This window comes from Diuraphis noxia, unplaced genomic scaffold, assembly GCF_037042655.1.
Source record: "Diuraphis noxia isolate RWA-SAM2 unplaced genomic scaffold, SU_Dnox_SAM2 contig0004, whole genome shotgun sequence".
Taxonomy (NCBI): domain Eukaryota; kingdom Metazoa; phylum Arthropoda; class Insecta; order Hemiptera; family Aphididae; genus Diuraphis; species Diuraphis noxia.
The window spans coordinates 59,842,859-59,870,786 of record NW_028301714.1 but is presented as its reverse complement, the minus strand read 5'-3'; the positions used below and the strand labels follow the sequence as shown (position 1 = coordinate 59,870,786).

Below are 27,928 nucleotides of genomic sequence, written 5' to 3'. Positions count from 1 at the left end.
AACCGACTATTCTATATGCAGCAGCGGTGATGACCGAGAGAGCGGACGAGAGACCGGCGTTGCGAGGGGATGCGCTTCGGCGAACGGAGGGGTTGCGACCTCTCGGGGAGGGCGAAACGGCGAGGGGGTTGTGACCGAGGACGGGACGGGGATTCGCGCTGCGACCGGCATGCGCACCGGCAGACGGGGGTGGGATAAAACACTTTTCCTGCAGATTTCTCCCTAGTCGCCCCGTGCGAACCCTTCTCGCGGCGTACACGCAACGGCATCGCACTCTCTGTCCGCGATCACGGGGACGAGAAGTTTGACCCCGTTAAGTCGGTTTCCCGTCTCTGACACCTGTTGAGTACAGTTGTAATTCAAGACCGCGGCGTGTACCTTATATAGTGAGTAGTCGATTTTATCCACTCATCGGTCGTATTATATTATGATGTACGCATTTGCAGTGTTCGGTATTACGACAAAGGTATAAACAAAAACGGTTCATAATTAAATCGCAGTGTTAATAAAAAGTAACAAAATACAAAATATTATCATTTTACCCTCGCGCGATGAGGATGACGACCGTATCGCGGATGACATGTCGGTCGTAGTCGTGGATCGCGTGTGTTATTGACAATTGTCATATCGCGTTTTTTTTTTTTTTAAACCACTCGTGCGCCACGAGAATTAATTATTGATAATAATATATTGTCCCGTACGATCGGGTATTATCCGATATCGGTCGGTTCGCATCAAAAACGAATTGGTTTGTAGCTCTCCACCATAGAACACATTTTTTTTTTTTTTAACAATAATATTAAATTCTAAAATAAGCGTCGTCGGTCCGGTTCAGTGCGATTCGGTGCGAAATAGTTGAAAACGAGGACAAGTTTTGTGACCACCGCTCATCAATTTTCGGCCGCCTCAACCTCGGTAATAATATTATTATACACGTCGGCCGAGTAAGCAGGTAATTTTAAATTTTAAATTATTGGCGAATAACATTATCCGTGTTTTGTATTTTATTCCCATCGTTGTTTGTGGACGGATATACGAGATTTTCGACGGGTGCATACGAGCACCGGATAAGAGTTCTCTGAAGCGCACACTGGTGTTAAGCATCCCTTAGGTATATATAGTTGGTATAAAAGGTGATTATTAAATATCGGCCTGGTTTTTTCCAGGTAAAAATAATGGGCGTCACCGTTTCCGGCAAAAATTTACTCTCTCCTTTTCGGCCAACTATTTGGACAAAATATACCTTTCCTTTTCCGTCCAGTACCTAATACCATTATGGATAGAACACGATTGAGAACGTTTTTACCTACTAACTTTTATGCAACATTGTCACATTAATTAAAAATACAAACTAAAAATAAAATATACAATATATATATAATAGATATCAATTACTATATTTCATTTAAATTTTTGATTAGAGAATGCTATACCTAATCGTTTCCATCTCATTTAATATATAATAATATATTTGATTAAAGGCATTTTGGAAACACAGGTATTATAAGATTATATTGATCTTTATTCGATTGATGTAATATGTATAGTATTATAACAGTTTATAACAGTTAATTACCAATTATTGTTTTATTTTATAATTTTTTCATACAGTTGTAGGTAAAAAAATATTGGCCGAAAAGGGAAGGGTATATTATGGCCAAAAATGAGGCTTTCCAAAATAATATGCCCCGCTCCCCCAGACACAACGTGCGATGGGGTGATTATCATTGTCCTCCAAAAATCATTCCGTTATATTTTCAATTTCACATAATTGAGAAGAATGCAAATTTGAAATTTGTTATAGAATAATTTAATTTTACATTTTATCAGTGATAATTATCGGACTGAGTATAAAATTGATGTTTTTCATTTATTGAAATTTTCGTGCAGAGTTTAAAACAAATAGGGAATCGCGGACACAGTGTAAATTTGCCCAGATTAAAATTGTAATCAGGTAACGATTATTTATAATTTTTTTGGGAGACGAAAATCATTAACAGTGTTATTTATTTTGATATTATTATCATACAAATTATTTTAAAAGAAAACCGAAAACAAAATTTTTTATGATTTCATTAATAACACTAGTATCACGCATAATACAATTAAATTATGATTTTACGTTTTCATTATTTTTTAAAATTTAATTTATAAGTAATTCATCATTTATTTTGCGTTTCGTATATGTATCTATTAAATATATTTTTATATTATTATATGTTTTATGAACGACTGGCATATCAATTATCTTGTCAAATCAGATTTTTTGGAACATTTTACTATTTATCTAGGCACTTTTTTACTGCATATATTTTACAACGACCGTATTGTTAGTAAACATTATAAAGTCGTGGGCATGCAGGATCTGGGACACGAACGTCATGTGATTTTAAAATCCTCGATAAGGCTGTATTTTTTTTACTATTGAGCCACGACCAAATATCTGGTATATATCAAATATAACCATTTAATGGGCTTAATCCGAGTTCGGTCGATCGTGGTTTGAATAATATTTTTCCAGTGCATTTTTCTACTACGCACATGACGATAACAATTTTATTAATTTAAACATCCAGGACACATTTCTGGGCACTTTATTAGAGTATACTCGCTAAGGACAAATCGATTATCGATTGCACACTTAGGGAGTTGACGTAATGACACATATATCTAATTCACTACACATACGGATATTATATTATGCGTACGCCGAATTAAGATCGGTCATATAGTTATTGTTGTTATCTCTAATATTATTATTATCTATATTGTATGCCGTGGAAACCGAAACAATAGTTTAGGCGCGAACAGCATGAATTTCTTTAATTGTAAGTTTTAAGTGTCTAAAAAGTAGCCACGGGGCGAGCTCCCCGTCGCGTTTTAATAGGATTTTTCCGGACCACCCACAACCCTCTTGCAAGTTTTAGTGCGGATATTACGGCGGCCCGAATCTATTACACGGCCGGAATAAATTAATTTTTTTTTCTTCACAGTTTTTTTTTTTTTTCGTCAACATTTCAATACGTGCATCACGGATTCACATGTGTTCGTGTAGGGAAAATAATTTTTCCCTCATAAATCATAAAATTAATACATAATGAAAATATAGGTCATTCGACACGATCGACGATGAGAATTACACCTGTTATCCGTGAAATTGTGAATTTTTACGTGCGTGATGGTGCGCGCACACACCCTCAGCTTATCTGTCATTCGAGCATAGAATTTACGTTCAGCAGAATACATTTTGTGTATATTGGGTTTAAAACGAGAGGGTGAAAATTTTGACGTATTATCGGCAAATTTAAAAGTAAGAAACCTTTACTGTGAAGCTTGTATAGGGTTTTTAACGATATTTAAATTGTCCAGCGGGTCGTGACTATGAGTTATAATTTATAAGTGTTTTGAGTTTATACCTAAGTACCTAGGTATGTCAAACGTTGCATTTTAAAAACGCTTATAACTCGGTTGAAAATTATTAAAGCCTATCCTACAACCACGGATAATGTTCTTAAATTTAAGTTTGATTACAAGTCAACTAATATTATACACTGTATAGGCAATAACACAAAATTGGTTCTGATGAACGCAAATTCACCATGTGCCACGGTAGAGAACCCAATACTCGTATATACATATGAGTCCTGTAATTATTATCCAATTGTCCAGTGGTGTATTTATAGGGGTGATTGCCCCTTTTATGAATTGATTAAATATTGGTTTTAATACGGGTACAACACTAGGATAGCATAATATTATGATGTTAAAGAAAAACGAATTTCTTTTTAATATTTTCATATGGTTGATGGAGTTTTTAATTTTTTTTTTTCATGACATTTTATACGTACATGTTACGTACAACAAATTTTGTTTTTATTCATATCGGGGTATAATATTTTAACGTTTATAAGTAGAGTTACAATAATGCTTGCTCTGATCGTGTTTAGACTGAGGTATAATCAAATAATATCGTACATGACGTTATGTACAGAGACGATATTTCCGATACGTTCTTATTTTATATCGTAAGCGCTTATACATTATACATATTATCACTGTTATCCTCATAACGTGATGCGATTTTTTTTTCCCCAGCAACGGACAATGCCTCGAGACGGAGCCAAAGGGAAACATCAATTTAAACGGCGGTTCAGCCTACAGCCGTCGTCGTTCTTCCGCGATGATACACTGTCGTCAAGTAACTCAATGACTAGGTAAGAACTCTTTTTTTATAAATGTATATAATATATTATATAGAGCAGCAGTTCTCAAACTTTTTTATTCGTGCAGCCCTTATTATGTCACTTTAAAAAAAATTACGGTGCTCCAAAAATTTAGAAATGTCTTTTTAAGAAAATAATAATAATTTAATTAATGTCTACGGATTCGCTAAGCACAGTTTGAGAACCACTGCTATAGAGAATATCTCGTCGCATCATGACGAAACAACCGTAACCTCGACGCCATCGTCCCTGTGAGCGTTTCGCGTGTCATATAATCACAACAAATTAATAATAACAGTGTAAATGTCTGAAACGTTTATTCGTGTTGAAATCTGACGGCATACATAATCCAAGTTTCGACACAATACGCCATACGCGTAATATTATCATTAAGTACAATATTATTATTATTATTAATTATATAAATAAAATAAACTCTATTTCATTTATAAAGCAAATCGTACAGAGAATAATCATTATAATATAAGAGTAGGTATAATATTATTATGCGCCTTGGTAACAATAGACTGCTGTTTTGTGGAATCGAAGAAAAAAAAAACTGTCGAAACTAAATCGTCCGGATGAAGAGGTCGGTCTAGTAGACGTACGGGTACGAAGTTTGATGGTGGTTGTTGTAGTATTGGATGTTGTACGGATACTGAGCGTACGGATATACGCCGTTGTAACCATAGTTGTATCCGTTGTTGTAACCGTTGTAACCGTTGTAGCCGTTGTAACCGTTGTAACCGTTGTAACCGTTGTAACCGTAGTTGTACCCGTCGTGTCCGGTTGAATAGGGCTTGCTGTACACTGCTGTGGCCACCGTCGCCTTGTCGTACTTGCCAGCGTGGTACTTGCCGTCGTCGTACTTGCCAACGTGATGGTGGTACTTGCCGTCATCGTACTTGGCCGCATGATGGTGGTACTTGCCGTCATCGTACTTTCCCTGGTGCGATCCGTATGGATAACCGTAAGCTTGGCCGTAAGGGCTGCCGTACAATGTGTTATATGGACTGCCGTACAAACTGCCGTAAGGACTGCCGTAGTATCCGTAAGCGGCAGCCACTAAAAATGACGAAACAAATCGTTATTTTAAATTCAGCGTTCAAATATTTCTGGGGCCGTTTACCTAATAATATCTTTGAGCGGTGTAATTTGGAATTATCTTGTGCGAGATATACTATATCTATACTATAAACTAGTTTAGGCTATGCCCCCCACCCCACCCATTGACCATTAAATTTCATAAATCATAGTATTGTATCAATTTGTTATCATAAATTAGATGAGGTAAATGGTATAATAATGGTTTTCAAAGTTATGTTTTAACTATGAGCCTTGTCATATATATTATAATTGTTGAAGTATCATAGTTTTACACTATAGTTTAAAAAAAATCTCATTCATGATTATGTCCATGAGTTCTTATTTCTTATTTTAAAATCTTAAAATTTTTTAAAGCCAAGTGCTTACGGGAATTTAATTATTGTTATAAAAAAAAAAAGTTTCCGGGGGAGGATATATCTCCATATCCCCACCATATGATTATGCCACTGATATCTTTACAGAATATAAGGGCTGAAGAATTAGAAATTTTTATACATTTTTGAAATTTCCATAGGTTTTCATCATCACTACAATTTAATATACAAATTTTTTTCATTTATTTTCATTTTTATGGATTCTATAATTTTTCGGGCGCCGGGTGTTGAGAGCCTTCCTGTTCTTCTTAATAGTACATAAATTTCATAAAATAAAATGTCTCATAAGACTTACTCATTATATAATAATACATATATTGAACCATCATGTTTGTATAGATCGTAAAATGTGAATACTATGATTTGAAATAAAAAAAAACATTTTATAATGCTAATGTCAAATACATTGATTTCTTTAGACAAAATATCATTATTATCAATTATACCGCACACAATATTTATGCGGCAATCATATTATTACATAACACTGTATTTAGGTATAGACTTCAGACTGAACGACGCTGCCTCGGTACACGGCGTCGTTCGTAATGCAGAGAAATAGGTTTGATCGTGAATCATGTCAGCAAAAGCACATAATATGCGATGTATATATAACACTATACACTCACGAGTTTAATTTGATTTTATTTTAATTCTACTAAAATTTGCCGGGAATAACCCCGCCTGCCGCCGTGAATTCAAGTCATATATATATTTTATCCCGTCACTTTCGAAACCCACTCCACCGAATTTCACTATAGACTTTTCGCTAAAAAAAAAAAAATTGGCGGCAAACACTCGAGCGACGTATTTCGCCTTGAGCGGATTAGTGAACCGCACGCACGCGTGATGCTTATATCGTCTTGACTTATTTATCTTCTGGAATAGGTCGAGCAGGTTTTTGGGGGCTGATGCTATTGTATATTATTACGACCGCTGTGGACTGCACCGCATAATAGTCGTTCGGAAAATTGCTCGCCGGCAATAAAAACGGTGACTCCGGGAAATTTGACGTGGGTACAAAATAAATTGGACGTATGAAATACCTAGGTATACTTAATACTTATACATATCTGGAAATTTCGAAATTCCAAAAATACCTAAAATTGATTCCACATTTTTAAATCTAAATCGATAAACATCGCTGGGACGAGTTTCAATGTGCGTACCTTTGATGTGTACACACGGGCCGGTGAAATGGACAGTCATACACGTACACGATCATGTCAAATAATATGTGTATTCTATATCAATGATAATGTATAATATATCAATGTTTTTGAAAAAAAAAAAATTCAGATGGTTCAAGTCGGTTGAAAAGTGAAATTTTTTCAATGTTTTATTCTAAAATTTTTAAATTTTTAAACTTTTGAATGCCAATACACAGTTTTAATTGCATTATTCAAAGAAGAATATTTTACTAAGTGTTTTGATACATACAAATCTAATTTAAGGGTAGCGTAGTTATAATGAGTTTTAAGAATACTGTATGTTTGTATGAGCGGTCCTTAAAAAACGTCATGCGTGGACGTGAAAGAAATAAATCATCCCAGTTTTGATTTTACTACCTACCCCACTATTGGGGCGTATTTTCCAATCACACAATTGATATTTTTTTATCGACGACGTAAAAATACCGATCATGTTAAAATCTCGTGAGTCGTGGATTAATACAATAATATGTGAATTAATTATTATATGGCATCTAGGATTTTCGTATCAGTTGCGTATTATAAACGTCAGTTAGGTTTTAAAATATTATCTTCAGCAGAATGTCATATTGAAAATGAAAAGCGGACGAAAAAAAAAGCACTATAAGTCTATAATAGTATAATTTATGATCGTCGTTGTTTTTAGACGAAGCGATGACGATATTATACTTTTATACATATTTAATTTTATAATATTTTGTATATTTAGATAATCGGTATCCACATCCCTCACACTTATTAATTAGAGAGGATCGTTTTATAAACGTTTTCCGCGTGAAAAAAATTGTAATCGCAGTCATGACGTCATCGTTGCAGTTGAACCTCCCGATCGAAGGCCGAGCGAAACGTCAACCCAAAATCGCGACGATTTTGGACAGAACAATAGTAGTGTCGATGAAATGATGGAAAACGCGTTTTTGGTTTCGTTAATTAGTTTCTGTCATTTCCGTCGTACACTCGTGTGCTCATTTTTCGCTACAACTCGTATTTCCGACACGACGAAACGACGTGATAATACAATAATATTATTATTTCTACGCGATTAAAGTGTGATTCATTTCCTCAAAACCGTCGCAAACGAGGCGCCACGCCACTACTTCAACTCCTCCTGACCGCCAGCATTAACATTTTTATTCACTTTACAACGTTCCCGGGTAGTAAATTAATATTTATATACATATAATATTATAATATATCACTTGATGAGCCATGCCATGCGTTTTTTTTATATTATTATTATTATTATTATTATTACTATTATTATTATTATTATCATCGCTTAAACTAGACGTGCATTTTGATATATTATAATGTCATCTCAAGCGCGAATAGTGTTCTATCACCGTGTATTTACCATGCATATAGTTTATCGTTTTTTTTTTTTTTAGTGAGCGCTAAAATTTTTAATGTTTCTTTAAAGAAAGAAAAAAATTGTTACGTTTTTTTTTTTATTCGTAAAACGAAACACAATACTCGTATATTATTATATATTATATAATTGTATCTTGTCGTACAATTTACATTATGTTTAACAAGAAAAGACAATTTTTATTCTCTTCCGAAGATTTTAGTTTTTTTATTTTTCGTATATATTATTTATGTATAAAACGTTTTACGTGATGATGTCTAAAATAAAAATACATATAATATCACGAATACCAATCGCGTAAATTGAAAACGCGAATGACGTCGAGTGGCTTGTAAGACTATAATAATTGCAAGTTTTAATTTACCTTCAGAACATTTTAAAATTTTATTCTATATTTTCAATACAAAATAGGTATGTGAACGTATAAGAGATTTCATCATGTATAAGCCTATTAGCTATTTATTTCATCTGATCAAAAAGCGTTTTGCTGAAGATAGATTTCAATTGGTGATTTATTAATACATAGACATACATATTAGTATATTACAATCATTATTTTAACTTATGATTACTTTACTGTTTTCATATTTTATAATGAAAAATCGTCTAAAAAACATTTAGTATAGTTTTCATTTATGGCATTCATTTTAGATTCAGAGCGGAGCGATGGATGTATTGATTTTATCATGATGTGTGTGTTTTTTTTTTTTGTGTGTGTGTCTGTCATCAGTCATCACGTTTTGGGTCAGTAAAAGTGCTTCGATTTTTGACTTCAGTACTTCGTTCGATCAGAAAGTGAATCTAGTTGGTAATTTGGGGGGGGGGGGTCAAAAGTGAAAAATTCTTAATTCTTTTCTAAATAATCGAGAAAAACAAACTAAAAATTAACGGAAAAACGGGAAATTGTACGCACACTCATTTTTCGACAAAAGTGATTTTGGCTTTTGATGTAACTCTAAAACAAATGACCATAGATACATGAAATTTTCACCGAATGTTTATATAAGTATATTCTATTTTCACCATGCAATTTTCAAAAATGTTCGACTTAAGTTGAACTATTCATAGGCATTTGAAATTTTCAATCATTATTATTTTTTTTTAAATGAATATCGATAAAAATGTATTTGTTAGCTTGAAAACCTTGAAAATTTAATACAAGGCTACTAACACATTTTAACAATATAAGTTGAAAAATAAAATAAATTCAAAGTCATAATTTTTTTTTTTTACAAGCATTCAAAGTTTGAATTTGACAACATACGTAAAAATCACGAAAATTCATAAATTATTTTATGCTAGAAATTCATAAAACATTTTCCTTTTATATCTAAGATTTGAAAATTTAATACATGGCTCCTATTTTATTTTTACAATAGCAATTGAAAAATAAATGGAATGTGTAGTCTTAATTTTTTTTTACAAGCATTCAAAGTTTGAATTTTGACAACATGTTATGTAAAAATCACGAAAATCACGAAAATTCGCAAATTATATTAAACTAGAAATTCATAAAAAATTTCTTTTTAAATCTAAGATTTGAAAGTTTTTAATAATCTATAATATATCCTAGACAGATAAACCTTCTTCACTCAGAATCGTTTTTCGTATACAATATGATATAATATCATTGGATTCAAATTTAATTCACTCCATTACAGTAACCCACTTGTAACCTACTGTACAGCAGAGCGGCATCCACGACTTATCCGCCTTTTTTTACATTTAATGTCCGTTAAAACTGCGTTTTCAATTATTTTGTTATATTAGTATTAAAGTTATTATTAGCTACGCGAATAAATAATAAAAATGACCATAATACCTATATATGGTATCAATATTTACTAAAAATGTTAACCGGAAAACTACGAAGACTGTGTGCACCGATGAAAATAAATTACATATTTCAACAATCCGACCAGAAATGAGCAAACATACGAGTATAACACGGGAATTATGCACTAAATATATTATATATATATATACAGGGTGATTCTTTTATCAAACAACACTCATTATTTATAAAAGAATTGATTTTTTTCAAAATATTTTTTTACATAGTGTCAAGTTGTTAAAAAATCAACGCTTTTATTAAAAAATTATATTTTTAAATTTTTTACTTTTTTGAACGGCAACATAGTTTTTTAATTTCATATTCCAAAGCAGAATATTTTTCTAAAAATGTTGATACATAAAAATCGAATTCAGGACGAGTAGTTTATGAGTTATAAGTATTTAAAGTTTAGACAAGCGGAGTAGTGGACAAACATTTTGCAGGATAACCCCGTACCACTCCACTCTGCCAATCTAAACTTTAAATACCTATAACTCATAAACTACTAGCGCTAAATTCGAAATTTTAACGTAATAATTAATAAAAAAAAAATAGATTTATTAATTTATGAAAATTTAAGTATAGGTAACCATTTGAAAATCAAAAGTTGATACTGGTTTATTTAATAAATATTAGGGTGAAAAATAAAAAAAATAAACAATTCAATAAGAGTGTAAATCTACAATTTTGAAAAAAAAAATTGAAAAAAGTCAATACTTTTTAAATAATGAGTGTTTTTGAAATAAGAATCACCCTGTATACATATATATATGATATAAATCGTAGTCTGACTACGCATACTGACTTTATTGATTTTGTAGTCCAATACCCGATAAAATGGCTTTGCTTATAATTATTATTATATTAACCAACATAGTGTTCATCTGTTTTCACAGTAGAACGAATTATAAACCGCCGTTATTTGACTTTCAAACATTGCAGGCAAATTATTTGAATCGTGTATTTAATAGTGTAAAGTTTGAGACTTTAATCTGATTTGAAAGGTAGGTAGCAGTCGCCTGTGATTTACTCCTTTAACGCTGAACTGTGGTTGAACTTAATAATCGGGCGCATATAAAATTATTATAATTTACACATATACCTACCAACAGGGAAAGTTGTAATGAGTGAATAAGTTATAGTACCTACCTACCTATAATAATATTATGATGGTTAGGAATTATTAATATACTTATACATTTTTCGTTTATTTATTGTTCTTTCGATCCTACACACTCGTCCGTTTAATTCGATTTTATTATAAAGAACGAGTTTTGGGAAATGAATTCAAAGTCTGAGAGAAAAATAACAATTAAATGCATAATATTTTTACGAAATATACCTATTATTAAGATTTTTTGGGTTCTATAATACTGATACTTATATTATTGCCTATAGGAATTAATAGGAATGCAATTGTACGAAAAAAAATTGTAAATAGTTAATTGGGTGGAGCTGGAGACAAGCACGTAAATTTACTCACTGCTTAAACAATAACTTTTTTTATATAAATTATTGTATTCGTTGTGTAAACCAAAAATCAAATTAATTTCATTAATTCAAAAACATATCTATATAACGTATTTTAAATTAAATACTTTTTTTAAGTTTTATTTCCACGAGTTTTTTTTAAGAATATTTGTTTGGGTCGTAAACATAATCCTAACCATACATCTATAACAGTATAACACTATATATAAGCATATATACAAACGTACCTGAAGCAGGTGGTGGGATTATTACAGCTTTCTTCACCCTCTCGTTTTCGGTGGCCGTTTTCGGTGCATCCTTTTCGGCGAAGACCGACACAATGAGCAAGGCAAAACAAAACTTGGCAAAAAAAATAAATAAATAAAAAATAAAATGAAGTGATTATTCGCGAGTCTGATAGACGTCTATTATTGCAGGGATTATAGAAAAACAGCTTTATGTTCATCTCGAGAATATTATTGTGTATATTATTATATGTTATATTGTTGTTATGAAAAAATATGCTGCCTGCAACAATAGGATTTTTCCGTCACACATTTTGTATTTACTTACCGTTAATTTGCAAAATGCCATTTTGTACGATGTATATAGTTGCCGATGAGTTGTTGTTAAACGAGTCGTTCGTTTGTCTCGTAAATTGGACGCGAATAAAAACGGATATAGGTAATTATTTTACTATCGGTAGGTACTGCTAATAACGAACAAAACTTTTATGGTTTGGACCACTTGGACCGAGGGATGCGAAACGAATGATTTGACATCGGCAAACGGTAGGTCCTTATATATTGCTGGCGTGTCATGTTCTTCTTTTTCCCTAATGACATTCGTTTTTTACGTCTGTTACGCGAAAAGCCGGTGGCAATGCTTCTGAAGTACACTGTATATAGATGCTATTACTATATTATGGACTTATAATCGTTATCGCCGATATCGCTTATCACGGCGCGGAAATTCGGGAGTGCGGCGTCTTATCCTTGGACGTAACGATTATAATTATTTTAATTGCCTCTTTGCGTTTGTACCTATTTGTTTTTGTTTTTTCGTTAATTTTTTTTCAGACTGTGGTTAAGGTCACCGACTGCTGCAGATTATCGTTATTATCATTATTGTCATAATAAGCGATTTATGTGTAGGTACATTAAATATTATTATATTATACACTCAGGGGACTGCATTGCACTCTGAAAACTGCTGGAAATCATAATAATATGATACAACTTCGGTACTTACCTATATCGTATATAATATTAAATCGTATCGACGGATCGCGTATTTTCGAATTGCGCACACTATTAAGGCAGTAAGCTGTAGTTATTACTTCGGAATGACGTGACATTAATCATAATTCATAAGACATTATTTAAGTAGGTATGTAATAATAATAATAATAATAATAATAATAATAATAATAAATTATAAACATCATAATTCGACTATAATAATATTATTGCACCGTCTACTCAGCGCATACAGGTTAGTCAACCGTTTTGCTGCAGGTGAATAGCACAATAGCGAATAGCGATGCACATCACACGCCACTCATAGTTTTTATTAATATTTAAGTATAAAATATGCAAGAGAACCATTATGCAGAGGTTGTTAACGTTAAGTAATTCATGTACGATTCAATTGTTTCTGCGATCGACTAAGAATATTTTTTTAAATAATTCATTAACGATGTGATTTTGTACTAATTAAATTGTTTGTCTTTTACTCTTCTTTCTGGCCCTGTAAAGTGGTCACAGGACCGTAGCAAGTATACTTGAATCGTTTTTGGCAGAAAACTAAATTTGCGCCCCCTCATCCAATTTTTTCCCATTGCTATAAAATGCGCATTGTTTAAAAATAATAAACGCTCTTTCTCTTCATTTTTTTTTTTTTTTTTTTGTTAATTATAATACTTGATTTAAGACTGCCACTCGATGAAATAGCACCCCTGGCAAATGCCCTCTTTCCAGTGCCTAACTACGGCCTTGAGTGGTCATATTATATATTATGCGTCATATAAACCGAGATTGAAGTGCTTAACATACTAATACTATAATAGTTAGTTTAGTAGAATCCACGGCTTGTATGTATCTTCGAGGGACCTAGAGAATCAGTTGGGTATATTTAAACTGCGTTATATTCGAATTACAAAAACGCACTGCATGTGTGACATAAAACATGCAACCGGCAAGTCATATACATAGATGGCTGGGATTCATTCTATCTGATGGAATATCGTAACGTGATCTATTGTATTTTAAATGAATATTTATGTATAACTGTATACGAAAATACCCATCGTCATTATAGTGTATGTGACACAATAAACGTATTTCTTCATGAGGAATTGGGCTTTGTGCACCTATCTTTGTAGACATGACATTGTATAGTTGAGAACATTATTATAGGTACCTATTATATCTTGTTTATACTTTTTGATTAACTGTTATATAATAATATATTAATTATTACACTCTGTGCGGTCTGAACTTTAAATATATTATATACGTATCCTGAGTTATATTTGTTGTAAATTTCGGGTATTGAAAAACACCGCCCAATATTCGAAATGTATTTAAATTTTTTTTCTCAAATAAAATATAATAATTAATGTTCAATTGTAAGTATAGTGGTGTATTGATGAGTATAATATTGATTCCCAAAACAGAATAGTAAAACGAAAATAGATCTTTGATAAAAACGTGTGTGCTGATGAGTTTTCTCTAGAATCGTATTCAAAATTAACTAACTTTTAAACTATCGTTTCGTTCCTATCCGATTTCCAAACGCTAACGCTAAAAAAGTAATGGAAAACTTTTGGAGTTCCCCTACTACGGAAAGACGCGCTGGTAAGTAATGAATAACTCTAAAGTTAGTTTATGAGAAAAATAATTCACGTTGGCACATTTATGTGTATTGTGTATAATATTATTTATCATCCTTCTCGTGCATAGTGCATTTACATTTTAATAATTTCGATTAAGTTTGAATTAATTCGTAATATGAACAAAACAACATATTATTGTTATGTTCTGAGCGAGTTTTAATAATTGTTTCTTTAATTTACTAGCATTTATAATAATTTGTACATTGACACATTTAGTCTCTTTATGGTAGTCTATAAAAAAAAAACAACAAATAAATTGTAAGTTTTTAATTTTCATTCAGAAGGTTTTTTACGGGCAACTCCATATTATATTTAAAAATATTGATTGTACGAGCTAGTCAAAATAATCATTTTGAATACTCACGATGTTATATCGAACTTACTTCTCGTGGAATTATCATTAAAGTTTTTCGAATTTTTAATTATATATTGAAGCTATTGAACGGGTAAATCTATATAGAAAGTTACAAACATTATTTCTATGTCAAAAATATTTATATCGTTATATGATTACCAAAATATTGAATTTTTATAAAATTTTGCTATTGTGGTTTTAGTTTATAACAATCCATGTCCAATATATTTAATTTTAAATTTGGAAACAGAATATAATTTTTTAATTATATTGATTCACAATCGGCTACCTATTGATCAAATATAGTAATTAATATATGTAGTATTTAATGTTTTAAAGTTATAAGTTCAGTGGTTAAGTAGTAATGACCAAAATAATTTTGAAGGGATATCATTACTTATTGTCATATTGTAGTATTTTTACAATTTTACACAGATAATCAATCCTAAAAAACCAAATACACTATATTATAAAAATAATAATTACGATAAATAGTTTTTTTTATGAACATTTCTATCTAGGCTTATGTCCTTCAAAAACTTAACGAACGACGCGCAATCATGCATTAAAAAACCTTGAAATATTCCATTAAATATGATCTACAAATTCTTAGAATATACGAAAAAAAATTAAGTTCATGTAATATTAGCGGTAACACAAGATTTTTTACTAGAGGGCAATATTATTATCCAATGATTATTGAAGAGGGGGCTACGAAATTTCAATATTAAAGATATCTCTTTCATTAATTTGATAAAAATATTTTCTCACACGATAAACATAATAATATTAATTATAGCAGATGGTCAAAAATTAATTTCCTTCTAGATATTTTGATTACTTACTACGAATTAAGGTAATCAAAACAATACCTTAACAATCTTAGCCTGTCGTAAAAAATAATATAGTAATATAGTACAAATGACGTCATGAACGTTTTAATTTAATTTAAATTTGGTAAATTACAGATAGGCTTAGTTGGAAAAGTCAAATTTAGTTCCCACTAAATAAACCTCACCCTTTTGATCCCACATTGATCGGTGCCTCTAAATTATAGTTGCATTCAAATAAACGGTATGTGATATTGTAAATTGTAATCGCATTATATTATATAGAAGATAATAGTAATAAAAATAGTAAGTACTTACTTGCCATTTATCGCAAGCAATGTATTCGTAAATATAGATAGCTCCGTGTACCTATAATAATATCATAATATATATATAACAATGTCAGTGTCACAAGCTTCATTATTATAACAAAAGATGCGTACGTGGTGCGTATAAAATATAAGTAATAACAATGTGTTCCCGTGAAACGGTAAGTATATTATTATATTGTATTTGAGTGCAACAGGTTTAGGCGTTACCTTGGTATAACTTGTGAGGTATCAATATTTTTGTTGAATAAACGCACTATAATATTATTAATATAATCTCTGACGTCGTAAACTCGAAGTAGAATTTTGAATATCATGATGATTTGCGTGCTGCAAAGGTATATTATTCATAAGCTACGACTCAGACTATGATAGGTAATATCGTTGTTATATTATTTTATCATATTATGCGGTGCGAAGTTAATAAAACTCCATGAAGGGATACTAACTCTAATCATATCTTTGGTAGAAATTTTGCGGAACAAAAAATAAGTTTCCATGCCGGTGGCTAATTTGATTTACTGTGACATGTATATTTATGTTATCGTTACAAACATATAATAAACACGCGTAACGCATAGGATGATTCTCTGCAAGCGTGCGGTCACTCTCGTGTTTTCTTTTGATACCTAGTGAATTAATTTAAATTTTGATTTCGGCAAATTTTATGTATAGGTACCTATATAATGATTAATGGCTATAAATGTTTAAAAATTAGACACTATATATTTTAATCGAATACCTACATAGGTTTTCTTGTGTGATATTCGAAGATTTTCCCGCACCGATACAAATAAATTATTATTTTAATTTTCAAACTATCCTTTTTTACAATATTTTTTTATCAGATTTTGTGTTATGTCAGTGTACGTTTATAATGTAAAATTAAACTAGAACGAGTATAGTTTATTAAATTCCTAAATGTTAAAGACCACATGTGCAGATTTGGGGAGTTTAGCTATAATGAGTTTAAAATCAGAATAATTAACATTAGTATAATATTATCACTTTATGTTTCTAAAAATTATTCGAGTACAACAATTTTATTAAAATAAATATTAAATAAATAACATATTTGGAGTACAACTATTGTTAAGGGTTGTTGTCCTTAGTAAGCACCTACATGAAGTTTAATAATTCAAAAATTGTTCGTTAGAATTTTTTTATATTTATAACAACAACGTTTTCAAAAAAAAAAATAACGTAATATTTAATAATTTACAATAAAAATGGGTGGTTCTTATAAATAAAAATTTTGGATTGCCACAAGCCTCTTTTTAAATGGTATAGAAAAAAATCTAAGTACCTATACAAAATTATAGATTTTAAGTATACTTGAAAATACCAAAAATCATAATTTGAATAAAAGCGCATTATTAAAGGATTAAATGATGGTATAAACACGTCTTGTGAATCGCTGATATTACTATTCATACTTTGTTTCAAGCTTGATGGTATAAAAATAGGTTAAGTTAAAATGTATAAAAATTATTTTCTACCCTTTCCTAATAATATTTTTAAATATAATCAATGCCTGGGAAACATAAATTTCTATATTCACTGTACTGGAGCTCTTGAAATCTAGTCATAAACAATATAGCATTGCTGAAAAATGATGGGGGGTTGTAAATCAAAACATAAAATCTGACACACGCACACATTCATAATCCACCCACAAATAATATAATATATGGTGCTTTGTAAATAGAAGTATAAGTGACTGGATCACAAATTACAATCATGCGAGACTGTAGTAATAGAAGGATATAATATTAATAATATATTATAATATAATATGATATGAATTTTAACCTTCAGTAGTCATGGGTATTGTGATGATACTAGATATTCTCCTAACTCTCCGACAACCTGCAAACTATGCCCATAAATATATATTTATTTATTTTCTTAAATAAGTTTTAATAATTTCAGTATATATTACTCGTAAATAATATTATTACAGTAACTAATAATTGTAATTAATTTACGCTTAACAACTTAATGATGTTAAAAATTCTTTATTATATCAATAAGTTCGATGACCTTGTATGTCAGAAACACTTTAATTTAATAAAAAAAAAAAGTAACTAACAATTAATATAATATCTAAAGGCATATAACTCTGTCCTTATAATTATTTTCTTGTACAAACTATTACGCTCGCGAGTCAACGCTATGAAACATCGATTTGTATAAACTTTAAACGGTTCAACACAAACAATGTAACGTTATGTACGGTTATATTAATATCTCTATTATAGAGCATTGTGTAAAAAAAAAATGAATTAAAAACTAATTTTAGGTACGGTACTCTGCAGTCATAAATAATAGCGAGGCGTATAATATATGCATCTATTGTAAATTAAAACGAATAAAAGATATCGATTTAACGCCTTGATATATACAAAATTGATTAATTGATTTGTGCACCATCAACTTTTATGATCTATTCGTAGGTATATATATATATATATAAATATATATTTTATAATTTATTTAAGACCAGACAACTGCAGTAGGTATAGGTGTATAAATAATATAATGATGCGGTGTGGTTAATATTTATACCTTCTTAAAAGTGTATCCACAGGTAGAACGCCAAGATTTAATGGCTTTAATTTAAAGTTGATAAAGAAAAAACAAAGATTTTAAACTTTGAAAACATTAGAAAGATTACCAACAAAGAATCTCTATATATTGGCATAAATATGACGGCGTTTTAAAACTTATTCTTTGGATAACATTTTTAATTAAAAATGAAATTGAATTTACTAAGAAAAAAAAATAAAATTACCTAACCAATTTTATTGAAGACAATGTAAATTTAATGCACAGGTCGCTAGAGGCTGCATTAAGCAACAAAAACTATTAAGGTTTAATTATCAGAGGTGGATACAAAATGAAAGAAATATTTCTAAGGGATAATGATGGCTCCTTGATAACCACAAATGAAGATTTGGTAAAGATATGGGGGTGATTAATTTTAAAAGTTATTGAACTGTGAAGAATCGAATGACATCTTCTATTTTAACCAGGGAATCTGAGAACCACAAGATTGTGAAGAACCGACCTTGAAAGAAATAAAATCTCAGATAAAGATACTAAAAACAATAAATCTCCTGAAGAAGATGATATTCAGTCGGAGCTTCTAAAGAAAGGGGGAGAAGAAATGGTATTTTAGTTATGGAAGGTAATTCATGAGGTCCGAACAACAGAAAAAAGGCATGAAGAGTGGAAGACAGTGGTGATTTAATACATAAAAATACATAAAAATACAAAAAATACATAAAAAGGAAGTAAACAAGACTACAATAATTATTGTAGCATAGCTCCCTTAAATGTGGCTTATAACATTTTTTTAAATTGCATATTATCATTTATCAAGAATAAAAGAAAAATCGGAACAAGTTATTGGCAATTACCATAGGCTATATATTAATTTTAAGACAAATACATTAAAAAACTTAGGATTTCTCTAGTGAAATACGTTATATTCTTTTCATAGATTTTATAAGAAGGCGTATGATAGCATACGGCAGAGAGAATTATCAAGCTGGTGAGATAAGCATTTTGGAAACATTTGTCAAAGAAAGTTGGAAATACTTCTACTGACCCAATATTAGTTAAATTGGTTTTAAGATAGGGGGCCGCTATTTCATCAATCTTATTTAATATAGTAGTAGAGAAAGTGATAAGGGAGCTAAATATTACACTTCAAGGAGTTAAATTCCATGAATCGTCCATAGGACTGCTGGCGTACGTAGATGATTTGGTAATCATGGATGAATCGCAAGACAGACTAAAATCCTTATTAAATCGGTTGGAAAAAGCAGCACTGAAAGTTGGACTTCAGATTAATGATTACAAAACTAAAAATATTATAGTAAGAAGACGATATACCATAAGACTATATCCAACTCTTAACACCAACAATTAACATTTCAAAAGAACAAAACAATTCAAATACCTAGAGTTTATACTTCAGAGTGAAATGAAATTGAAATAGAAATAAATGCCTCTATGGTATTGCAAAATTATTAGGATCAAGATCACTTTCAAAGAATTTAAAAATACAATTATTCACAACATTAATATGACCTGTAATTACTTATGAAGCTGAGACATGGCCATTAAGGAAAATTGATGAAAGAAATAAACTCTTAAATCTGGAAAGAAAAATTCTGCAAAAGATTTTTGGACCAGTAAATGATATGCTAAGTGGTGAATGGATAATAAGAAAAAGCAATGAATTAGAAATGTTCTTCCATAAACCCAGTATACTCGAAACAATACAGAACAAAAGATTGCTATGGGCTAGGTATGCTTGTTGTAGCCAAAAATCACTCATACGCATAGTATTAGAAGAAAACCTTACTGGGGAAAGACCGACGAAATCTGAGATGGGAGAACTTATGAAGAATGATGTGAAAGCGTTAACAGAAGGTGTAGACTAGAGGATACAGGTATCGAATAGAGAAAATTGGAGGCAAGATTGTATGTCGGGATCAGGGCCGTATTTAGGAATTCGACACCAAGGGGCAACAAAAAAATACGCCTCATTATACAAAATACAAATTTAAATTATAAAAAAATTAGCCCCCCCTCTCCTACTCAGCCGCCCGGAGCAACAGTACCCTGTAGCTCCCCCCTAAATACGGCTCTGGTCGGGATGGTCCTAGTGGCCGAGTTTACCAAAGAAGAAGAATATATATTTTTTAGCATGATATATAATAATAACGACCAAGCTGTGCAAATAAATACATGTATATTCACGCCACAATTACGAAAAATTGTTTTATTGGTAATTAATTTTAACTTCAAAAAGCAGTCAAGTATAACAATACTACCATGTACAGTAATACAATTGTATTAAATCCATACATGTTTCGATCTTTTCATATATTATATTAAAACGATGACGATGACTTTGTTGATGCACTTATAATAATATGATTGTTTTTATTTTAATGACAAACATAATTGACGAATACTATAGTAGTATTGCGGAAACTGCTCGGAACGAAATTTTTCTTTTAAAGCCAAAAGCAATTATATTCCTCTTAGATGGCTAAGATGTCTAATTTTATGTTGTATTAATGAAATTTTGTTTTTTGACGAATGAGAAAATATTTTTTTTCCATTAAATTTAAAACATATTTTACATTATTTCTAATATTACTTTTATCATTATATCTTACGGTGTTAGTGTAGGGATAATATAAATTTCAACACTGTATGATCTTTTGTAGTACAACAACTACGTGGTGTTGAACATATTAAATAGACAATATCTATAGCTATAGATAGTCTAACAGTTGTAATGTTTGTCGACACCACTGCATTGGTCTGTAATATATTATATACTACAGCTGAAACTATATATTATTATATGATGTAGGTATACTAAGGAAAAAGATGAAATGTACATAAAATTACTCGTTGTGGATTTTTCGAAAAAAAGATAACAATTTTATTGATAAAATAATCTTATAAAATAATCTTAAAAACTACGTTTGTTGCCGGCCGATTGGATAGTCGATATCAGAAAATCGTGTTCAGTAGTGATAAAATGGGTAGGTATGCTTGTAAGTTGGGTAGTAAGCCTTTGTTGACTCGTATTTGAACGGCCAGTAACTCGAGTAAGCTGTTTGGTATGCTGCAGCCGGGTACGAGTACGGGTAACGGTTGTATGCTGAGTACGAGTACGGGTAAGCCGAGTACGTGCTGTACGGGTAAGCCGAGTACGTGCTGTACGGGTAAGCCGAGTACGTGCTGTACGGGTAAGCCGAGTAAGCGCTGTACGGGTATACTGAAGAGGAATAGGCCAAAGCTAAGAATAACAAAAAAAATTGTTCTTAAAAACGACCGATATATGATTTAAATTCAAATTTTCAACAGATGTCCGACAAACAGCGATAATACAACACTGACGGACTTCTGTAATAATTATGAAATTTTATTATACTTACGCGAACCGCCGATGTAAGCGTATTTCTTTACTCTGGAAGCTTCAGCGACCATTTGTTCTTCGGGTTTTGGCGCTTCTTCGGCGACAGCGGAGTACACGCTGAGGGCGACCATGGCGACGAATATCTGTGTGAAAAAAAAAAATGTTAAAATTAAAACCGATCGATATTGACACGATGATCTAAAAATCATATTATAATATCTTATTATATTATACATTATAATAGTCTTTAACGGTTTTAAATTGACCCATTTGCAGAGTACCCACATAATATGGTATGGCTGCAGCGCAGAATCGCGGCGAAATTTTCGTGGAGATCCATTTTGGGGACGAGCTCTCACGAACGGAAAAATAATGGATTTGGGAAATTAATTCCGAGAGTTTCCTTTGCGACTAGATTTACGAAAACGTGTCTCGCCAGGCACGTATCGTAATACCATATTATGTATTATATATAGGTAACTGCAAACCGCAAAATTCGTCTACTGTCGTTTTAGCTTAACCATATTATACTCGTATGTATACACGTTTGCGGTTCAGAGTTTTATTATATTATTTTAGGTGCCAATAGAAAAGTTTTCTGAATTTTCCATTCAAGGTTTTCGGTATAATATATATATATATTATAATGAGTAGATATAGGTGTTTACGTCCACGATCGTAATAATAATAATTGTATATGATTGCCGAGTGAACTTTATATTCTACATAGTACCCTTAGATAGAATATGTTATTATTATTCCTAATTAACACCATATTAATGAATGGAAATTCTGTTAATAGTTAATACTGTAATTGATTTTCGTCTTTAATAAAATATATATACATATATTCTTACCTATTATTATTATTATTTTATTTAATTTTGCTTCTACATAAAAGTTCAGTGTATAACCGATTTCATATTAATTGTTTTGTAATATTTCTATCTTCTAACTATTGTATGCTAATAATTGTACTTTAAACTTGGACCGTGACCGAAAAAAATAATATTGTTCTCAAATGAACACCTATATGGATGTTATCGCAGTGCGATGATTCGATATATAGGTATTGTCCGTAAAAATCAAACGATAAAAATAAATATAAACTTATCGCCGTAGCACATTACAATATTGTTCCAGCGATACCCACAAATACCATCCGACTCGTCAGCTCCGAAAATCTTAGGAATAATACGCAGATATAATAATATACTATATAGGTAGTATATAAAGTTATCGAATTTGACACGCTATTTTCATTTCGATATAAAATATAGACACCGATCGAAGAATCGTGAGACGACAAACGAGACGCGTGGAACGAATATTTTGTATTTTATACATTTATACGAAAACAACTTGCAGGGCTTACGGATTTGAAGAAACGATTTATACGAAGTTTAATTATGATTTTATTTGAATTCATGAAATAAAAATGTGTTTGACTTACTAAATACTTGAATGAAGCCATTTCTGTTTTCGTGTTTTCTTTTTGCGTCGTCTACGACTGATGTGAAATTTTCAATCCGTGATTGTCGATGTGAACTCGGGATGTGTTGTGATGCCGATGTCGGTCGTTGGGGTCTTTTATACGCTCGAATTTAAAATTAAAATTTAATACATGTGACGTGGGAGGCTGTCTTAGCAACATAAACTATTAAAACTTAACCATACATTTTTTTTTTTGCATAATTTATATTAATATAGTCAAATTACGCAAATACATACAGGTTTATACGCCAAAATTCTGGTAAATTATTTAATTGGTATTTGTTTTAAATAAAAAAAAAAAAAAACAGTCAAGTATAATATTATTATACTGGGTGATTTATTTAATTATGTTCACCCTTAATTTTCTTTCAATAGTATATTTATTCAAATTTTTGATTTTTAAGATTTTTTATCACTCAATATTCAAATTAATTAGTTTAAGATTATATTTTCAAAATGTTGATATTTTTGTTCCATTCAAAGAGTGTTGTGTGGTGATACAAACTTCTATTTTTAAATGAAAACCCACTTTTTACTGAAAATTATTAAGCAGATGATTTTTTTGAAAATTCTAAAGAGTAGTTTCTGAGTTACTATAAAATGTTCATATAGGTACAATAGTTTTATACAACACAAGCTATATGTGTTATAATAGTTGTAGCATTTCATTATGCTTAGATACTTTTATAAATAATTTACATTGATAGATAAATAGTAATTACTAACTTTTTCAAATCCGTCTCACATTATCTACTTAACCATTACCATACATATTTTATTGTTCGAATACCAAGTTATATAATTTAAAATAAACTTTTCGTCTGAATTTTTATTTAGATAAAATAATATCTAATTAATAACTAAAATTAAAAAGGTGGGTTCATTATTTGAAAAACAGAAGTTTGTATTATCATACGATCATCCTTAAGTGGAACGAAAATCTCAAAGATTCGGAAGTCTTCGAATAGATTTAAAAATTTAAAAATCAAAACTTGAATATATGCATAATTTGAACATAACCAACCAATACAGTGAGCAAGTTAAAAATATCACCCTGTATACATTAATAAGATTTTATTATATTAGCACATATTTTGATCTTCTTATATAACGAATATGATGATGTATTTAATAATATAATTATTTTTATTTTAACGACGAACTGCATACGTAATTAACAAATAATATATTGGAAATTGATTGGAGCAAATTTTTTTTTTTTTTTTAAATGGAAAATTATTCCTCTTAAACGGCTAAATTGGCTAATTTTATGCTGTATTAATATTAATATTAATAATATATAGCATACTAATTTTAATTTATACAAACGGATACGTTTTTACGATCCAAATCAACAAGTAAAATAAATAAATGCAAACATTTATTCGATTCGTGTGCTCATGAAGATACTTAACATTTTTTTTTTAAATAAGCAAATATTTTTCACCATGTGTGTCAGTAGTAAACAATAAATTATTTACACCTGATTTAGTTACCCGTTATCTACAGTATATTTTTTCGCAGTAATGTCAACTTCCAGCATTATGGTTTTTGTTAAATAAAATATATGAAACTATTATTAATCTCAAAACTGTATAGAAATCAAAAAATCATTATTAAAATATAAATATTAAAATCTACATATTTATTGTCGTAGTACCTCCGCTGGGAGGCTTCTGCAGTCTGTCCAATATGTCTTTTTTATTTATTTTAGCTTTACCATCAGTTATTCTTATTGTTCTTTTTTTTTTTTTTTGAAACAGATTGAATAAAAAAATGTATTTACAAAAAAAAACAAAGCATATTTATTTAACAATTTAAAAAAGTCAGCTTATGTATTCTACATTCGATTACATAGCATAGGTATCATATTTTTGATCTTAGTATTTTTTCTCAATTATGTACCTACGTATTAAAATAACCTAACCAAATGTCTATCAGTTGTAATCTATACAATTTTCGGAGGAAAAATGTTCGTTATTTTTTAAAATCAAAATATAGAATTTTAAAAACATACTAAAACAGTTATTTGGTTTTCGATGTGTATAATAAGTATTAAGTAATAACTTTTATTGAACATTTTTCTAAAGGAGGGATTTAGTTGGAGGATACTTGCAAAAAGAATATCAGAATATATCAAAATTATACTATACAATGTAATCAATGTTGTGACTGAAGACTTTCTCAGTAAAATATTATAATATATAATATTATTTTGAATATCTTTTGAATTAAAGTTTGATACTTTTTCATTTAAAATAATAACGTCGGAAAGCGATACACTTTGTATGACGAATTTGTATATTCGATGTAAAATTACTTTAAAAAAGTTACAGTATTGTCAGTATTCATGGTTTCTTGTTATAAGTTATAAATTACTTAATATCATAACCTAACCAATGTATATAACCTACAAATCAATTTTGTTACACATCCAGTATTTTGTTGAACATTAGGTGTTTCATATTTTCTTACTTCCTTCGTATAATAATGTTAAGCTATATCCGGATTCTAGTTTAATTTAATTTTAGCTGACAATCAACATTTTAATAGCAGATGTTACAACTAATATTTATTTATTATAATAGTTGTAATGGTATATATGTCTTAGCCACTTCGTGAAATCGATCTTTTTATGAAAAGATGACCATTTCGTGAAACGGAAACACGTTTTTACACTTTGTGAAATTCAAAATTATTTCACGAAATGGTCACTCAAACTTTACATCATGTATTTTTTTCTCACAAAAGTGGTCGTTCACTTTTTGTACTGAAATACAACATTTAACAACTTATTCTACCTTTCTACCCTTATAGAATTAACTTAAATAATTATTTATAGTAATAAAGTGTATTTATATCATATTAATTTATTAACTGTATTGTGAACATTTTTTATTAATTAGAGCAGGAAAATGAATTGTGACAATTGTGACATTTTAGACTATATACCTTTAAAACAAACACATCTTTTGGTTTGACAAACATTTTTACACGAACAACTTAAAAATTCACTTAAAAGTTCACGCAAGGTTAATTCTTTATGATCATCATTATGATTATGACTTTTATCAAAACCAATAAGTATCATCTACACATTTCAGATAGTCTGGAAATTGCAGTATAATAGTCGTATAGAATAATTTAGATATTATTTAAGTAGTTATTGCATTATTTGACGAGGTTAATATGGATATAATCAAACTTGACGTTTCCGTTAAGTTGTTCGTGTAAAAATGCTTGTCAAACCAAAAGATGTGTTTTTTTTAAAGCTAGTTTAAAATTTAACAGTCGTTGTCACAATTCATTTTCCTGCTCTAATAATTGAAAAATGTTCACAATACGGTTAATAAATTAATATTATATAAATAAACTTTATAGTTTATTATTATACATAATTATTTAAGTTAAATTTATAAGGGTAGAATAAATTGTTAAATGTTGTATTTCAGTACACAAAGTGGTCGTTAACTTTGTGAAAAATATTACACGATGTTAAAATTGAGTGACCATTTCATGAAATATTTTTGAATTTCACAAAGTGTAAAAAACGTGTTTCCATTTCACGAAATGGTCATCTAATATCTATTCACGAAAAGATCGATTCCACGAAGTGGTTACGACATTATATAAATATTCAATAACTAGTAGTATAATGTCCATACCGATTTAATCATAATTATAGGTACTATAGTCGAAATATAGTAAATTCTGACTTGTTGAAGTATATAGGAAATCATTTTAAGTTACAAAAAAAAAAGGTTAAACATTAATCAATGAATAAATTCTGCTGATTCTAAAATGTTATACTGATGCTGTTAACACTCAACCCTTAATTTGATTTAAAAAAACTTTAATGTGTAATGTATGTTTTTCGTTAACTTATTTTAAAGTATGGACTCTAAACTTACAAAAGTAATATTAACACGACTTGATTAATCATATTATAAATAAAATTATTTGAACTTGTATTTAAATATTTATTTTTCTAAATTATTTTTCAATACTAAAATTGTTTCACGAGTAATATATTTTTTCGTCTTTATAAATAATTTAGAATCATTTTTGTTATTATAATAGTTATTAATATTATTATTCGTACACTGTGATTAATAACGTGTACCTATCACATTTTATCGATTGTTTGAAATCATTGAAGCTTGTTTTGTTTTTACACTGCATTATACATTTTTCCTTTTTTATATACTTCGACAAACTATATAGAGCTTGGCACGCACTTCATTATAAATAATGGTTATAATTTTTTTTTTCTATAATCTCCTCCAAAACTAAAGTTTCAAAATCTATAACATTTTACAATACACGTTTCACTTCGAGTGAGTTAAGACGTAATTTGGGCGTTTCAACTTCAAATGACTTTCTGTGCACGCCTCGAAAGTTTTAGGTTAACTTAATTTGACACTCTACACAAAGATGGCACGTCATTAACAATACGGTTTAGTGTTCATACCGTTTGTGTACGGAC

The 27,928-nt window shown here is 30.1% G+C and overlaps 3 protein-coding genes across 3 annotated transcripts in view; 1 reads left to right on the top strand and 2 right to left on the bottom strand.

Annotated features, from left to right (window-relative positions):
* The first annotated feature begins 243 nt into the window (after positions 1-243).
* LOC107161476 (ras-related protein Rap-2b-like) overlaps positions 244-27,928 on the top strand; it is a 113,991-nt gene continuing 86,306 nt past the window's right edge. The window contains exons 1-2 of the mRNA XM_089225179.1: positions 244-952; positions 4,096-4,214. Of these exons, the coding sequence (XP_089081305.1) occupies positions 4,105-4,214 (110 nt within the window). The 5' untranslated portion in view covers positions 244-952; positions 4,096-4,104. The remainder of the gene's footprint in view (positions 953-4,095; positions 4,215-27,928) is intronic.
* On the bottom strand, positions 4,524-12,373 carry LOC107161492 (uncharacterized). Its single transcript, XM_015507921.2, has 3 exons — positions 12,162-12,373; positions 11,837-11,948; positions 4,524-5,288 (listed from the first exon to the last, which is right to left on the bottom strand). The coding sequence occupies exons 1-3, from the start codon at positions 12,180-12,182 to the stop codon at positions 4,819-4,821; spliced, it is 603 nt and encodes a 200-aa protein (XP_015363407.2). The 5' UTR covers positions 12,183-12,373; the 3' UTR covers positions 4,524-4,818.
* On the bottom strand, positions 21,445-23,558 carry LOC107161494 (uncharacterized). Its single transcript, XM_015507922.2, has 3 exons — positions 23,402-23,558; positions 21,968-22,091; positions 21,445-21,828 (listed from the first exon to the last, which is right to left on the bottom strand). The coding sequence occupies exons 1-3, from the start codon at positions 23,420-23,422 to the stop codon at positions 21,554-21,556; spliced, it is 420 nt and encodes a 139-aa protein (XP_015363408.1). The 5' UTR covers positions 23,423-23,558; the 3' UTR covers positions 21,445-21,553.